The sequence below is a fragment of the Pan troglodytes genome, chromosome 1 (genome assembly GCF_028858775.2).
Source record: "Pan troglodytes isolate AG18354 chromosome 1, NHGRI_mPanTro3-v2.0_pri, whole genome shotgun sequence".
NCBI lineage: Eukaryota > Metazoa > Chordata > Mammalia > Primates > Hominidae > Pan > Pan troglodytes.
In genome coordinates this window covers 193,507,909-193,525,236 of record NC_072398.2, presented here as the reverse complement: position 1 = coordinate 193,525,236, position 17,328 = coordinate 193,507,909, and the positions used below count along the sequence as shown (strand labels likewise).

At 54.9% G+C, this 17,328-nt stretch overlaps 2 protein-coding genes across 5 annotated transcripts in view; one reads left to right on the top strand and one right to left on the bottom strand.

Moving 5' to 3' along the window:
- The window catches only part of LOC134809238 (uncharacterized), a 19,856-nt gene extending 12,270 nt beyond the window's left edge, over window positions 1-7,586 (bottom strand). Inside the window, exon 1 of the mRNA XM_063803521.1 lies at window positions 7,024-7,586. Within this exon, the coding sequence (XP_063659591.1) occupies window positions 7,024-7,474 (451 nt within the window). The 5' untranslated portion in view covers window positions 7,475-7,586. The remainder of the gene's footprint in view (window positions 1-7,023) is intronic.
- ZC3H12A (zinc finger CCCH-type containing 12A) lies at window positions 7,398-17,328 on the top strand. Of its 4 annotated transcripts, none has more exons than XM_016959421.3 (6): window positions 7,398-7,509; window positions 8,407-8,884; window positions 13,239-13,378; window positions 14,552-14,786; window positions 15,385-15,491; window positions 15,688-17,328. In XM_016959421.3, exons 2-6 carry the CDS (start codon window positions 8,442-8,444, stop codon window positions 16,560-16,562), a joined length of 1,800 nt encoding a protein of 599 aa, XP_016814910.1. In that variant the 5' UTR covers window positions 7,398-7,509; window positions 8,407-8,441; the 3' UTR covers window positions 16,563-17,328. The 4 variants fall into 4 exon arrangements, with proteins under 4 accessions (XP_016814910.1, XP_016814904.1, XP_063659581.1 ...); XM_016959415.3 differs by having other exon boundaries at window positions 8,404-8,884; XM_063803511.1 differs by lacking the exons at window positions 7,398-7,509; window positions 8,407-8,884; window positions 13,239-13,378 and having other exon boundaries at window positions 14,616-14,786; window positions 15,305-15,491.

The following is a 17,328-nucleotide window of genomic DNA, read 5'->3' as shown; positions in this document are numbered from 1 at the left end:
ATCAGAACAGATGACCACCATGTGAACTGCGCATTAGTGATCCCCATATCTTGTGAGGTGCTCACTATGACCACCCCATCTGTGGGTGACCACACTGACCCCATGAGCTGACGTCAGCCCAGCCACTGCAAGCTCCTGACTCCGGTTAGATCTGCCCTGGTCGCAAGTTCATCTATGTTCAGCTTCTAGTTCCCCACTCCCATCTGAACCTTCACAGATGGCTCAGCTGGAGACCCCAGGTGAGCCTTGAGCTCCCTTCCAGCCGACTTCCCCGTGACTGCTTTTTTCAGATGCAAGGGGAGGTCCACGAGCTGGACATGGTAAAGACGGTACAACAGACATGTACACAGCAAAACATAACTGGAACCACTTCAGCTCATGCGTGCATTGACTCAGCAAACATTTACCAACATCCGTCCCAGGTCCTGTGCTGGGAATGCAGAGGACAGTGAGACTCAGGGCCGTCCTCAAGGAGCCACAGTCAGGTGGGGAGACAATGGTGGCACAGACCATCCCAGTTCATTATGGAAACACAGCAAGGGAGGCACTTCCCCCTCCTAGGCCAGAAGGGATGAATGTCCACGTAGCAGCCTCAGCGGCAGGGCCACCTCAGCCCCATCTCCTACTCTCTAGGCTTCAGGAAAGGCTATGGGGGCTCTCCAGCAGCTTTGAGTTTATCACCAGAGTGGTGTCCCCAGTGCACATTAGGGAGTGTTCAACCCCAAAACTGGGGACCCAACCCCTCTTCACATGCTAAGGGCTTTGCAGAATCTTCTCTGGCCCCTTTACTGCAATAGCTCTGGGGGCAGAAGTAGGGGGCAGAGACAGACTCAATCTTTTATCCACTTTCAGGCCATGCCTCTTCCTGGACCTTCAAAACCGGTGAGATTCACCTGGTAAGGGCGTGCACAGTGAGATCAAAGCAGAAATTTCCACTCTAAACTATTCTTTCCAACTAATACTTGGGATTCAGCCCTTCCTTTGAATTTAGCATTGCCCTAATCAGGTCCCCAAGTGAATCAACAATACTTCAGAGCTGTGTGGGTCTGACCCACATCTCTGTGGCAAATGGGGCCAGAGATCCCGGGATAGAGAAAGCCTGGCTAGTCCCATTCTTGGCTCTGTCCAAATTAACTTGGCATGTGGCCAGGGGCAAGTCCCTTTCCTCTTTCTCTCCCAGTCTCCTCATCTATGAAACAAAATTCAAGGCCAGGTGTGGTGGCTCATGTTTGTAATCCCAGCACTTTGGGAGGTGGAGGCCAGCGGATCACTTGAGGTCAGGAGTTTGAGACCAGCCTGACCAACATAGTGAAACCCCATCTTTACTAAAAAAAAATACAAAAATTAGCCAGGTGTGGTGGCACACATCTGTAGTACCAGCTATGTGGGAAGCTGAGGCAGGAGAATTGCTTGACCCCGGGAGGCGGAGCTTGCAGTGAGCTGAGATCATGCCACTGCATTCCAGCTTGGGCAACAGAGTGAGACTCCATCTCAAAAAAAAAAAAAAAAAAAAAAAAGAAACAAAGGATTTAGGCTAATCAATCTCTATGAGACCTCCTAGCTCTAGCAGTCTGATTTGAGGGTTCAGAAACAGGGAGGAGGGGTAGCAGCATGGGGGTTGGTTGAGAGAGAAGAGAGACAGGAGCTGGCCAGGGCTCCATAGCCAAAAAGGCTGCAAGTTTGGACTTCAGATGCTATCTCCAGATAGGATTGTACTCAGTCACAGGATGCAGACCAATAGAACTGAACAGAGATGGGTGACCTATCACCAAAACACACCATCTGTAAGGCCCAGAAAATTATATATATGGTAAATATATATATATATATCTTCTGAATTTTGGAATTAACTTTAGGTTTGCAGAAGAGTTGCGAAGATAGTACAGAGAGTTCCCGAATACCTGACCTCCAGTTTCAGTTTCCCCTAACGTTATCTTACACCACCCTGGTACATTTCTCCTGGTAACTAAATATATATATATATATATATATATATATATATATATATATATATATATATACACACACACACATATATAGTTACCAAATAAACTTCTGAATTTGGGGTTTTTGGGGTTTGTTTGGTTTTTTTGTTTGTTTGTTTGTTTTTTGCTTGAGACGGAATCTCGCTCTGTTGCCCAGGCTGGAGTGCAGTGGTGCGATCTCAGCTCACTACAATCCCTGCCTCCCCGGTTCAAGTGATTCTCCTGCCTCAGCCTCCCAAGTAGTTGGGATTACAGGTGTCCACTACCATGCCCGGCTAATTTGTGTATTTTTAGTAGAGACGGGGTTTCACCGTGTTGGTCAGGCTGGTCTCCTGACCTCAGGTGATGTGACTGCCTCAGCCTAACTTCTGAATTTTGGAATTAACTTTAGGTTTACAGAAGAGTTGCAAAGATAGTACAGACAGTTCCAGAATACCTGACCTCCAGTTTCAGTTTCCCCTAATGTTATCTTACACCACCCTGGTACATTTCTCAAAACTCAAAAATCCCACATTGGTCCATCATTAGTAACATAACTGCAGACCTTATTTGGATTTCACCAGCCTCTCTGTTCCTGCTCTCTCTGCTCCACGACATGACCTAGAGTGGCATCCTGCATCTAGGCAGCATGTCCGGTGTCCTCTGGTCCGTGGCTGTTGCTGTCTTTCTATGCTTTTGATTTTTTCTTTTTCACAATGCTTTAATTATTTCTGTGCTTCTTACAACCTTGACAGTTTTGAGGAGTCCTAGTCAGGTATTTTGCAGAATGACCTTTAATTTGGGTTTGTCTGACCTTTTTCTCCAGGGTTATGGAGTTTTAGAAAGAATATGACAGAGGTGAAGTATCCTTCTGGTCATATAGCATGGTGTGGAGGGGGCAGGGTTAGCTACATGATAGCCACTAGACTTATCACTGGTGATGTTAACCTTGAGCCCTTGGTTAAAGTGGTGTCTGCAGGTTTCTCCATTGTATAGTTACTATTCTTCTCTTTCCCTACTCTATTATTTAGAAGCAAGTCCTGAGTCCAGTGTACAGGAAAGGGAAGGGAAAGGAATAATTAAGCTCCACCTCCTAGAGGAGAAAGAATCTTCATTCATTATTGGAAATTCTTCTGTAAGGAAGACTTGCCTCTTCTCCCCCAGTAGGTTATTGATTCAACAATTTATTTATATCAGGGCTGGGTATGGTGGCTCATGCATGTAATCCCAGCACTTTGGGGGACCAAGGTGGAGGACTGTTTCCGGCCAGGAGTTCAAGACCAGCTTGGGCAACATAGCGAGATCCCCATCTCTACAAAAAAAATTTTTTTAATTTGCCAGGCGTGGTGGTGCACAACTGTAGTCCTAGCTACTCAGGAGGCTGAAGCAGGAGGATCGTTTAAGCCCAGGAGTTCAAGGTTACAGTGAGCTATGATCACGGCACTGCACTCAAGCCTGGGCGACAGAGCAAGACCCTGGCTCTAAAAACAAAAAAATTATTTATATCAGTATAAATATTTATTTTATACTTTAGGTTATAATTCAATATTATCCTATTATTTATTCCCTTGCTCAGTTGCTCCAGCTTTGGCCATAGGGAGCTCTTCTGGCTCCTGGATCCCTTTGACGCACTCCCATCCTTTTGTGTTTTGAGCGTTTCCTAACTCCCTGGCACCACAGCACACTCCCGGCTCATCCTTTCCCTGTCCCAGCCCTAAAATCAGCCATCTCTCCAAGGAAATAATGTATTTTTAATACAAGTTCTCCAATTATCTTGTCAATAGTCCAAATATATTGCACCGCATTTGAATGCATGATTTAAAAAAAAGAGTTAATTTGTTCAGTTACCGTTTAAAACATACATTGATTTTTGTAGCCCTGCTGTGACATGTCTTTTTGAAATATACCAGGAGTCTGGCCGGGAGCAGTGGCTCATGCCTGTAATCCCAGCACTTTGGGAGGCCAAGGCGGGCGGATCACGAGGTCAAGAGATCGAGACCATCCTGGCTAACACGGTGAAACCCTGTTTCTACTAAAAATACAAAAAAATTATCCAGGTGTGTTGGCAGGCGCCTGTAGTCCCAGCTACTGGTAGTCCCAGCTACTCGGGAGGCTGAGGCAGGAGAATGGCATGAACCTGGGAGGCGGAGCTTGCAGTGAGCTGAGATCACGCCACTGCACTCCAGCCTGGGCGACAGAGCCAGACTCCATCTCGAAAATAAAAAATAAAAAGAAATATACCAGGAGTCTCAAACATGGGAGGGATCTGGTCCTTTCTTCACTTCTAGGAGGCCTTGTTGAATTTAAACATCACCTCAGCAGCCACTCCGTTAAGGCTTGAGGGCAGCCTGCCCAGCCTTTCTACAGAGGTAGCCCAGTTCCCGGGTCCTCCCCAGGCTGAGCTGCCCAGTGAAGCAACTGAAAGCCAAGGTCATTCCTGGGAACTTTCCCTCTCCAACCTCATCTCCCAACCCCCCACCACCCTCAGGCAGTGACCAGTCCACAAGCTTTGCAGACCCCACCTACGCTGGCTGGGCACAGGCAGATAGATGGTGGGAGGCCAGGCAGGCTCCAAGAAGGAAATTAGCCAGCCCAGCTGCCAAGACAGGCATACGAGAGGCAGAGGGGTTTGTGTGGGCTCGGCTTCAGAGAACTCCTGGGGATTAGGGCCAAAGTTTGCAAAATCCAGCTGTAAACGGAGCAGGGGTTCCCCGAAGAAGCCGTGGGTTCTGTAGAAGAGAGTCGGCTTCTTGGGAAGTAGCATGAGCCGGAAGACAGCGAGACTGTGGCTCTCTCTGGGAGGGCAGGGAGCAGCATGACTCATCGCCTAGTCCTGCTGGCTCCTACTGGCACAGGGCTGGGCAGCAGAGGGTCTGGGAGCAGGAGCAGAGTCTGGTCTTGTTGCAGCTCCAGAGGAGGTCTCAGGCTGGCAAAGACAATCTAACACGTTGGGACATAGGCAGGGTGTTGTGGGGACACTTAGGAGGGTACAACCAGCATCAAAGGAGTCTTGGCTGGCCTCACAGAGGAGGTGACATCATCCAAAAGATGAATGGAACTGGCTAGGAAGCAGCTGGGTGGGAGAGAGGGAAGGACACTCCAAGCCAAGGAAGAGGCAGAGCAGAGGCCCAAAAGTGTCTGCAAGGCGCTAGCTGGTGCCTGCCACCCAGTGAGCACTCTATAAATGGGAGGCATTATCTCTGTGATTGATTAGTATTGTCATTATCATTATTAACCTGGACACATCACTTAATGTTTTTACTATCTTAAAGGTAGTTGCTATAGCGAATAAATGCTTAACATAACTGAGCTCTTCTCATCTGTAAAAGGGACTGTTGTGAGGTTAGGGGTGCCGCCGGCACCGCACTCAGCTGGAGTGACAGCAAGCATGTGAGGTGCCCAGCATGGGATGTGAGCTGGCATGCAGCAGGGGGCCTTGTGTTTCCTCTCTCCTTGGGTTGCCAAGCCCTTGGAGCTGCTGTGCCTGGGGAGCAGAGAAGGGGACACTTTGGGGTCTTCAAAGATGACCAGGCAACAAAGCAGGAACACCGCTAGGTAGGAGCAAGCAAGCCCAGAGGAACAGCCTCAGGGTCCAGATAGAGACGTACATGCCTGCCTCGCTGGGGTCTTTGGTGGCCTCCCGAACAAGCAGGTGTGGATGGGGAGATGGACTGCCTTGGAGAGAGCTACATGAGTTCCAGCACCACCAGCCCCCAGAGCCTGAGCAGGTGACTTCACCTTTCTGAATCTCTGAACATCCATTTCCTCCACTGTACAATTTCATTAAGATACATACAAGAATATCCAAAGCACAGTCTTTGTAATAGAAAAAAAATCCTAGAAACAACGTCCAACAGCAGGTGAATGAATAAGTAACCAGTGGTATATTCATAAAATGGGACACTATTCAGTAGTAAAATAAATTACAGGTATGCAGGCAATCAAAATGGATTTTTAAAAATATAATGCTGTATGAAAAAGGAAGTCACATAATTATGGAATGACTACGTTTACACAAAGTAAAAAATAGCAAAACTATACAATATCCCACTTAGGGATGCATACAGAGGTGGTAAAACTACAAGAAAAAGCAAGAGAATGACTAGCACAATTAAAGTTCAGGAAACTAGTTCTTCAGGATGTGGGCAGGAGGCTGTGATGGGGGCACCCAGAGGGCCTCAAGGTACTGGCACTGGTCTATTTTTTAAGTTAGGTGATGGATACATGGCTTTTTTATTATTACTATTATTCTTTAAGCTGTACATGTACAGTTGTGTCTATGGTGTCTTTTACAATAAACAAGTATTTATTATAACACTAGCACTTATAGGATACATGCCTATGATGAGGTAGAGAGAATGTAACAAAGGACTGGCACATAGTAAGCACTGGTGGCATGCGGCTCTGTCCTCCAGCGTGTGGGCTCTGTGTTTTCTCTCTCTCACTCACACACACGCACGCACACACACACACACACATAGGAAGCCAGGCTCCCCTCTGCCCTCAGTCACTCGTGGTTCACAAAATGGCAAACAATAGGAGCACTAGAATAGGAGCTCTCCATCCTGGTTCGAGTCTTTCCAGCTGGGGCAGTTTAGCCTTTGCAGAATTTCTCAAGGGTAACATCAGCATAACCTCTGTCTGTAAGCCCGTGAGTGTAAGCTCATGCGAGGGATCAGGTCTGACCTGGGAAACTAAAAGCATCTTCATGGAGCAAGGGTGCTCCTCCAGTGGGGGCGCTCAGTGAGTTCTGCGGTGTGGGTGACAGTATTCTTGTGTGGACAGTATTCATGTAGTGATTGGGGTAAATGACCCTCTTTTGCCTGGTTTTCTGCCTCGGTCATTGTGCATCTGCTGACTGAACCTGCCTTTTGGTCCTAGTAAAGTACAGATTTCAGGAAAAGTGTACCTGGCCCCGGGGGTGGCCAACCTCTGTGTGACGGCTTTAAGCACAGTGTGTCTTGAGGGGGCCTGACTCCACCTGAAAAGTGCCTGTCTGGATGTACCTGTCTATAACCATGGACCTGCCTCCACGGTGCGTGGACCAACCTCCGCGTACCTGATTCACTCGATGGGCACCTGGCCGTACGTAGCTTCATCAGGCAGGGTGTACCTGTCAAGTTCTTAGGTCCGAGGGTTCGCGGCTTTACCTGTCCTGGTACCGCCGTCCGCACCTCGGTCAGTGCGTCCCCGGCAGGTGCGTGTACCTGATTCAGTCCGTGCTTATCTTGCGCATACGGGCCGTTCAGTGTCCCGCTCGGAGCTCGTCGCCGCCGCAGCCTTGAGGCTCTGACCCCCGCTTGGGCCCCGTCCGGCGCGCAGCGGCCGCGGGGGCGGGGCCGCGACGCGAGGAGCGGAGCAGGAAAGGGCGAGGCAGCCCCGCCCCCGGGGCGGTCTCCCGGGACGGCCCCGCCCCTTGCCCGCTTCCGCGTCAGTGCCTCACCACCACCTGCCAGCGCGCCGCCCCATATAAAGGCGCCGCCGGCCTTGACCCCGGGACTCGGCCCCATGGAGACGCCGCCGGCCGCCGCTGGCGCATGGCGGGGTGAGGCGCGGCGGGGAGGGTGCGGGCCTCGGCGAGGAGGCGGCAGGGAGCGCTCCGGCGGGGTCCGAGCCGAGCCGAGCCGAGGGGAGGGGACGGGACGGGAAGGGACGGGAGGGGACGGGAGGGGACGGGAAGGGTGGGGAGGGGAGGGGAGGGGAGGGGACGGGAGGGGTGGAAAGGGGAGGGGACGGGAGGGTCGGGGTCCTGTTCCCCGGCCCGCCGGGCCTCAGGACCCCTCCAACTTAGCCCAAGTTGGGAGAGCCGGGGAAGAGCACCAGGTTCCGGATCGGGATCGCGGGCCGAGCAAGCGCGGGTCTCGGGCCGGGACAGCCTCGGCGTCACCAGCTCCCGGCAGCCAACCAGAGTTTTCCAGCAACTTTTCTCCCCACGGGTCACCCCGGAAATTTGCCCTCCCCGGCTCCGGGAGTCCGGCCATGGGCCTTGCGCTGCCTGGGCCTGAGCTCTGAGTGCCGGACGGGTGGGCGAAAGTGATGGCCTCAGTGGGGAAGCCTTGGGCCCCGCAACGCACTTCCAGCCCCAGGATTCCATCTGAGAGCCCCGTCCCTGCCTTCTGGGTCCCCTGGGTTGGCGTGGGGGTTCGAGGCTTTACAGCTGGGGCAGTTCCAGTCTTAGTTCAGACTAAGTTCCGATCTTCGAGCCACCAGCTAACAGCTGGATGACCTTGAGCAAGTTTTTAATGTCTGTGCCTCAGTTTCTCCCTTTATAGAATGGGAATGGGAATGCCTAGCTGGGAGAGCTTTTGAGAGGACAACCTGAACTAATAACACGATGTAGTGTGTAGTGCCACCAATCCCTCATCCTGCTGGGTGTGGTTTTGGGAGGGAGGTTAGGAGAGAGCGCTATTCACCGTCCCTAACCCTGTTGGTTGTTCAGTAGGAGCTGTGGCGCGGTGCCTTCCAGGAGTCTGAGCTATGAGTGGCCCCTGTGGAGAGAAGCCTGTCCTGGAAGCCAGCCCCACCATGAGTCTGTGGGAATTTGAGGACAGCCACAGCCGTCAGGGCACCCCCAGGCCGGGTCAAGAGCCGGCCGCTGAGGAGGCCTCGGCCCTGGAACTGCAGATGAAGGTGGACTTCTTCCGGAAGCTGGGCTATTCATCCACGGAGATCCACAGCGTCCTGCAGAAGCTGGGCGTCCAGGCAGACACCAACACGGTGCTGGGCGAGCTGGTGAAACACGGGACAGCCACCGAGCGGGAGCACCAGACCTCACCGGACCCCTGCCCTCAGCTCCCTCTAGTCCCACGGGGTGGTGGCACCCCTAAGGCTCCCAACCTGGAGCCTCCACTCCCAGAAGAGGAAAAGGAGGGCAGCGACCTGAGACCAGTGGTCATCGATGGGAGCAACGTGGCCATGAGGTAAGTGTCACTTCTGTGGCCAGGACACATTAGGTTCGCATCTCTCCTGTGGCCAGGACACATGGAAGGATGACTGTCTCTGCAGCTCTGGTGGGCTGGAAGAAGTGACTTCCTTCTTAGGGACTGGTCTAGAGGGAGGGAAAGCCTTTTATGAGGCTAGGGTCGCGCTACTGGTAAGTGACAGAGGCAGGGTTCCAGCCCAGGTCCCTCTGTCCGCAGAGCTTACCTTATGCTGTGGGTCCCTCCCTGAGGCCAGCACTGTGTCTCCACTCCTCTCCTGTAATGTGAGGCAGGGCTGTAAAGGGGACCAGCCCGTGGGCAGCTGCTCACTCACCCCTCGGAACCTGATCTCAGGTGGGTGTTGTGAGGAGGGAGTGTGCGGATCCCGGAGAGGAGCAAGCGTTCAGGAACCATAGTAGTGGTAGTAGGCAGTGGTAGTAGCAGTTGTTGTTGTTGTTATTTCAGGGGCTGGGCTTCTGAGGCCTTCTTGTCTCAGACCTGGGCTCCCACGAAAACAGGTCCAGTGACTGTGTCCAAGAGTGACCTCAAGGCTGGGTCCAGCTTTACATGGGTTGTGGGCAGGTGGCCTGATGCTCTGGCCTCAGGCGAGCTGCAACTTGGATCCCTACTGACTCAGCTGAAGCAGCCTGGGCTGGACCAGTCTCTGGAGGTTCCCCGGGGCCAGAGCCAGGACTCAGCCCCCAGTGACTCCCACCCCCATCCCCCAGCACAGGAATGGGGTGGGGGGGTAGGGGCAGAGAGGGAAGCCAGGGCTGCTGCTGACCTTGGGAAACCCAGACTTCTCCCGTCAATCCAGGCTCCACCCTCTGGCCCCACTTTTTTCCCACTTCCCTCCAAGGCAGGCTGATGAGTCAGTGCTGGGTGGATGGCTCACAGGGAAAAGTTCCTGTTGGCATGGACGGGGAGACCCCAGACACAGGGTTGAGAAGGGATGATTTTCTGGCTGCCCTGAGGGAGCTCCTAGGTGGGCTGCCCACAGCTGGCATGACATCAGCCTCTGCCCTCCCTAATTTGTGGCCCCTGTGGGACAAGTTCACTGTCCAGCTGGCCCTGGCCCAGCTCAGCAGGCATGCAGCTGAGTGCTCTTCCCTCCTTCTGTCACCTTCAGGCCAGTCTTCCTCTCTCTGACTTGGGCTGAGCCTGGATGGGAGGCTGAGAAAATCCAGTTTCCATGCCAAAAGGCAGCAGGTCACATCCCGTGCTTCGAGATTAGAGGGGGTCCCTCTCAGTGTCCAGCCTCATGTAGCTGGGCTAGGAGCTAGGTTGGATCTGTGTGACTCCTTCCTCTGGAGGTATGGGCCAGGAGCGGCTGAGCTCTGGGAGCAGCCATGTGCAGTATGTGTTTGTATCCAGAAGAAGGAGGGACATGGGAGGAGGGGCTGTGATGAGGGGTGCTCAGAGGAGCCTGTTCCTGAGAAGCAGAGCCACGCACCCACCTCGGGGGTTTCTGAGCTGGGGTAGTGGCAGGAGGGGAATTCCAGCCTCAAACTTCCTGTCTCAGCTGCTACTCGGTTCCTGCCTGGCCACCCACCCTCCCCAGGGGCAGGCGGGCTAGCCCCCCCATCATATGCAAATCATGGGGAAATTCACCTCTGTTTCCTTCTAAGGGAATTTTTTTCCACTCGCCAGGCCCAGCCCAGGCATATCTTTTCACCTGGGGAGGCTGGCCCAGCCCTGCCTTCTGTCCTGGGGCAGGAGCAGCCTAGCTGGAGTCTTCTACACACACATCCTATCAGTGTCTGCTTAGCCCGGCTGGGGGACCCTGACCTTACAGGCAAAGAGAACTGGAATGGGGGCAGGGATGTCTGGTTTTCCTGTGCCAGCAGCCCTTCCTCCAGTGCAGTGAAAGAGACTAAAGCTAGCTGTAGGGGGGCACTCCAGGCCTCATGTGCTCTACCAGGAGGAGGGCTCTGATAGCGCCCACTGATCAGTTTTTCCATCTGCTGAGGGAATATTCAGGTGCTAGGGCTGCTGAGAACCGACTTGTCCCCAGCCAAGATTTTCAGTGCCCACAGGCAGCGCACTGCCCTGAGAGCCCTGGCATCCCATTAGTTCCCAGTGCTCCAAGATACTAGCCTAGGATCATGTGCCCGGAGGGAGGCGGGTGGGCGGATACATGCGCACACTGCATACCTGAGACAAGGAGCCAGGCCTGGGATGACCCAGCTGCCATGGTTTTGAGAGGCAGGCCAGAAGGCCCAAGGAAGGGGGGTGATGTGATGGGGGAAGCACTGGGCATTGTGAAGACACAGACCAGGGACCTGACCTATTGTGGCAGGTCAGGGAAGGCTTCTGAGAGGCAGTGACATCTCACAAGGGTTCTGAAGGAAGAGCAGGAGTTTTCCAGCAGCATTGTTTCTCCCATTCGCCACCTGTCTCTCATAACACACTTTGTTCAAACTCAATTTTGGGAGCTTTGTTCTCCCAAATAAATTCTGGATCTTCTGTTAGAGACAGGAAGGCAACCGAGTGGCCCAGACCTGGGTTCGAGTTCTGACTGTCTCTTACCACTAGCCAGGTGACCTTCCTTTCCTTCACGGTAGCAAGCCCTGTAAGAATGAAGCCATATATCTGGCCACCAGCGGGAGCTCGGTGCCTGCGAATCCCTGCTCATTCCCTGCGATCAGGGTCTGTGCCTGCCTTCGTACCTGCCTGAGCATTGACGTACAGGGTGGTGATAAGCATAGGCCCTGGGCTTGTGTCGCTGTTCCACCGTTAACTGCTGTGTGACCCTGGTGACTAAGCTGCCTTCTCTGGACCACAGTTTTCATCTGAAAAACAGGGAAGGAGTTGATGATGTTATAGTGCCCTCCTCACAAGCTTGCTGATGATTCAGTGTTAGACACTTATAACAGGGCCTGGTTCACAGCTCTCAGCAAATGGGAACTTTTATTATAAGCAGGCTGGCAGATGTGGCAGGGGGACCGGGAAGGATGAGTGCTGCCCTGGGCTGGACCTTGTCTCCCCTACAATTTAGAGACCTTCAGACCCTGGTGCCCCAGTCTTGCCCCCAAACAGCCTCCATGGCCCCCAGCTGCCCCACCTCCCTCCCTAGCTTCTCTTAGGGCTCCAGCTATCACCCCTTACCTCCCCCACTCCCATTAAAGACACCCACAGGATGTGGTTGGCCCTGGACTTGCCTCTTTTGCGTAACATTTATTCTGTTTTATTTGCCAAATGTGAGAGTCTAAGCTGTTCACTGAGGGGGCAGTGAGACATGGGGCTGCTGGTCCTAGGAGCTCTTCCATGACACCTAGTGTTACCTGGGAGCCCCAAGCCCCAGTCCCCCATCCCTCAGGAAATCCAGTTGGAACCCCTACTTTGCAGGGCCATCTTTGGCCTGAAGCCACCAGGAAAGCTGTCCCACTGACTGACCCCTCTTAAGGAAGCTGCAGACTGCTGGGCCCATTTTCCGATAGAGGAACGGAGAGCTGCGGCAGCCCAGGAGCCCCGCCAGGCTTCCTTCTGGGTGCAGCCACCTGTGGGTGGGGCGCGGCCTCGTCTGAGACCAAGGCAGGGCCCATGCCTTACTCAGCTGTCCTTGCTAAGAGTCCCCTAGCATCTTCCTGATGGTCTTTCTGCCTTGGGGTGAAGAGGCATTTGGGGGAATTGCCATCTTGGGAGGAAAAGCAGTATCCTTTCACTTTCAGACTGAAAGGCTCCTGGGGAACCTGCTTCACTCCGGCGCTTTCTGTCCCATGCTGAAGGCTGGAGTCGCCAGCTCCTTCCCCTTTGCCTTTCTCAGGCCCCAGTCCCTGAGGTGTATGTGAGGACTGAACTTTAATCCGGAACAATCTGGTTTCTCCTCGGTCAGCCCAGCCGGTGCTTCCCCCGCCCCCACCCACGCTGCAAGAGGCGAGGGAGGGGTGGTGACTCAGTGTGCATGTGTACATCTGTCCCTGTGGTCCCGGCAGCTCGCCGGGTGGGGCAGGAACCAGAAGTCTCGCGGCACCTTTCCCCCACCCCCAGGTGTGTTGCAAGTGGCCTGGCCCTGCCCCACCGTGGGGAGCAGTGCTGCCAGCTTCCTGGGCGCTTCCTCACTTTCAGGAGATGGAGCCTCAGGGAAAGTCCCAGCGGGGCCTGGCCATCCTGGAGCTGTGGGAACTGGCACTGGGAATGGAGGCGTTGGCCTTGGGCCCCACCTGCAGAGGGCCAGGGCCTGAGCCCTGGGGAAAGGGGAAGGGGCTGGTGACTCCAAAGGGGAAGGGACTGCTCACTACCACCACCAAAGCCAGGGCAGGGGTGGGGTGTGACCACCTCCCTCCTCCTGCTCAGGCCTAGGGGGTGGCAGGCTGGCCATCAGTGTGGGCTAACCCTGTCCTCTCCCTCCCAGCCATGGGAACAAGGAGGTCTTCTCCTGCCGGGGCATCCTGCTGGCAGTGAACTGGTTTCTGGAGCGGGGCCACACAGACATCACAGTGTTTGTGCCATCCTGGAGGAAGGAGCAGCCTCGGCCCGACGTGCCCATCACAGGTGAGTGGTGCCCCTGGAGGTGGGATGGTCTTACTGCCCCAGCAGCCCTGGTTCTCCCCAAGAGAGACCCTCTGGGAGTGACCTACAACTTCTAGAACTCAAGCAGGGACCAGCATTTCTTTTCTCAGTTTTTTCTGTCCTTAGCAACCTGCTCTGAATGGTGGTCATTGGAGGTCACCTTGTCCAGTCTTCTGCCTCAGATCTGGAGCCCCTCCCTCATCCTACTGGTGGGCAGGTCGCTCTTTCAACATCCCCAGTGGCAGAAGCGCAGTATCACATAGTGGTTAAGCCTGTGGGCTCTGAGTCGAGACAGCCAGAGTTGGAATCCTGGCTCTGTCCCCTCTTGGCGCCCTGGCCTGGACAGGGACCTCTCTTAGCCCTGCTCTGAGCCACATGCTCCTCATCTGAAACATGGGGTCGGTGTCGGCAGGGGGTGTTGACAGCATTGTCTTCCTCGTGAGGTCATATAAGTTAACACACGGTAAGTGCTGAGAAGAGTACCTGGCACATGGTAGATGCTCAGTGTATGTTAGCTGTTACCACTGTTCTTGCAAGAGCCCCCAGCCTTTGGAGGTAAAAACTGAATCAGTTTCTCTAGAAGTCTTGAGATCTGGGGGCAGCCTGTCTGGGACTGTAGGCTCCAGGAAGAGGGGCCCTTTCCACTTGCACACTTCTGTGTCCCTGTGGTCCCAGCAGCTCCCCAGGTGGGGCATGGTGAGTGGCCTGACCTTTTCCCACCATGGGATTTAGCGACCTTGTCCTGGCAATGCAAGGGACAGAGCCAAGATACTTCTCCCACCCCAGAGCAAGCTGCGGCTCATTCATGGACCCCTCAGAACAGGCTGGATGAAAGCCAAAGCCAAGACCACATCTGGCTTGAACAGGCCTGATGTCCAGAGGGAGAAAAGGAACAAGGCCAGCTCTGTGCTTGGAGCCTCTGCCATGCAGGCCCTGCCGCCTGTGCTCAGATGTTCTTGGTCTTCAGGCAGCAAACTGTGCCACGCCAAGGGAGGGGCTGGGGCATGGAAGAGGCCTCAGCAGAGTTAGTTCTTGCCGCGGTGACCTTGGCGTTAACCACTCCTGTGTGTGGCCATCAGCAGGTTAGGGAGCCCTGTAGGCCTGGCTCTAGGTCCCGCTGGGCCCTGACCTCTGTGCACCCCTGTCACCTCCCAGACCAGCACATCCTGCGGGAACTGGAGAAGAAGAAGATCCTGGTGTTCACACCATCACGACGCGTGGGTGGCAAGCGGGTGGTGTGCTATGACGACAGATTCATTGTGAAGCTGGCCTACGAGTCTGACGGGATCGTGGTTTCCAACGACACATACCGTGACCTCCAAGGCGAGCGGCAGGAGTGGAAGCGCTTCATCGAGGAGCGGCTGCTCATGTACTCCTTCGTCAATGACAAGTATGTTCCCTCCCAGAGGCCCTGACAGACTTGGGGTCCACAGGGGAAGCCAGAGGTGCCCTTGGCAAGGGTGGAGCTGGGGGCTGGGCTCTGCGGGGCCCTGTGGCCATGGGAGGTTGCGGGTCTTGGCTCCAGGCAGCTTTGAGAGTGAGACAGATAGCTCACCACATAGGAGAAATCAGACCGGGACCAGGCAGGCTGTGGGGTGGAGAGAGTGGCTAATTTGGGAGATAGAGCCGTAGCACTTATGAGGGGATGTATGTGGTTGATGGTTCCAGGTGGCCTCTCTACGAACCAACATGGCATCTCTCAAGCAGAGGCCATGGGCCAGTGGGTGCGGGCTGCCATCCCCCGACGACCTCAGAGAGGGAGTTCCCTTAAAGGTGCCCATGGGCTGTGGCCCTCTAGACCGGGGATCCCTTTCTCCTCCCTTGGTATGATCCCACCCATAGAGCAGTTTTGCGGGGTCCTGGACAGGCCCCAGTTTTAGGTGTCACTCTCCTATTCTTCCCAGCAAGGCTTGCCATCGGCCCCTTCTCAGCAATTAGAAGTCCCTGCATGGCTCCCACCTCCAGAGAGTTCTTTGCACCCTCTGCAGGTTTATGCCCCCTGATGACCCACTGGGCCGGCACGGGCCCAGCCTGGACAACTTCCTGCGTAAGAAGCCACTCACTTTGGAGCATAGGAAGCAGCCGTGTCCCTATGGTATGGAACCCAGCCTGCCCTCCCCGGCCCTCCTCACTCCTGCCCTTCCTCTCACCTGTCTGCCTGTGCCCTGTTTTCCTCTTGGGGACCTCCACCATTGGACCACCCAACCCCGTTTCCTGTGCCACCCCTTCCCTGCTCTCATCCCTGGTTCTGAAGTGCCCCTGCTTAGAGTCCCTCTTGATTCCTCTTCCAGGAAGGAAATGCACCTATGGGATCAAGTGCCGATTCTTCCACCCAGAGCGGCCAAGCTGCCCCCAGCGCTCTGTGGCAGATGAGCTCCGCGCCAATGCTCTCCTCTCACCCCCCAGAGCCCCAAGCAAGGACAAAAATGGCCGGCGGCCTTCACCTTCATCCCAGTCCAGCTCTCTGCTAACAGAGAGTGAGCAGTGCAGCCTGGATGGGAAGAAGCTGGGGGCCCAGGCATCCCCAGGGTCCCACCAAGAGGGTCTAACACAGACCTATGCCCCATCAGGCAGGAGCCTCGCACCTAGCGGGGGCAGTGGCAGCAGCTTTGGGCCCACAGACTGGCTCCCGCAGACGCTGGACTCACTCCCGTACGTCTCCCAGGATTGCCTGGACTCGGGCATTGGCTCCCTGGAGAGCCAGATGTCGGAACTTTGGGGGGTTCGAGGAGGAGGCCCTGGTGAGCCGGGCCCACCCCGAGCCCCTTACACGGGCTACAGTCCCTATGGATCTGAGCTCCCAGCCACCGCAGCCTTCTCTGCCTTTGGCCGGGCCATGGGTGCTGGCCACTTCAGTGTCCCTGCCGACTACCCACCCGCACCCCCTGCCTTTCCACCTCGAGAGTACTGGTCTGAACCATACCCACTGCCCCCACCCACATCAGTCCTTCAGGAGCCCCCAGTGCAGAGCCCAGGGGCTGGCAGGAGCCCGTGGGGCAGGGCAGGCAGCCTGGCCAAGGAGCAGGCCAGCGTGTATACTAAGCTGTGTGGTGTGTTTCCCCCGCACCTGGTGGAGGCTGTGATGGGGCGCTTCCCACAGCTCCTGGACCCCCAGCAGCTGGCTGCCGAGATCCTCTCCTACAAGTCCCAGCACCCCAGTGAGTAAGCTGCCTGTGGCTGGCAAGGGCAGCACCCCCAGCCTCCAAGGGCCGTCAGGCTGGGCTTTGGGCCATTGAGCAGTCCATTCCCAGCCCTGAGGCCCACCCCGGAGGCTGGACAGAGGGAGGATTCAAGTCGGGAAGGAAACCCACAAACCAAAGATACTGTAGGATTGGTTCTGGCCCATGCAGCACCTCTAGCTGTCTGCCTCAGTGGGTCAGAAGCGATCACCTTGTTGATACACATTGTATCTCTGTAGTTTAAGGAGACGCTGCCGGTAACGGCGTCGGTCCATGGCTGAGGCCCAAACTGTCTTTTCTCTCAGAGGGTGGGGAGGGAGGTGGGGGCAGCAGAGGCCTGGGCTGGGTGCCCTGTGCATGCCACCCCACTTCCGCCCTACCCCTGGGACGTTGGCCTTGGCTGGCTAGTTGGGCACCGTGTGCCTGCCCTCCAAGGGCCTCCTCTACGCCAATGAGGCCTCATCTGTGCTCTCGCTGGGCACGTGGCTTCATGTTAGTAAGCAAGATGCTTCTTAATAACCCACCTTCTGCCCCACTCTGTTCCTTATCCTGCTGCCCCTGTAGGGGTCAAGGGCCCTCTGTCTACACCCTCTTCTTCTCCTTCATCCTTTATTCAGAGTCATCTCGCCCTTCCCCACGGGTGGGGGAACCTGTGTATGTTTGTGTGCACATGTAAATTTTAAATATTTTAAGCAGAAAGTCCTTACCTCCTGTAACACATCAATAAAGTACAATCATTGTGAGCCCTTTCAA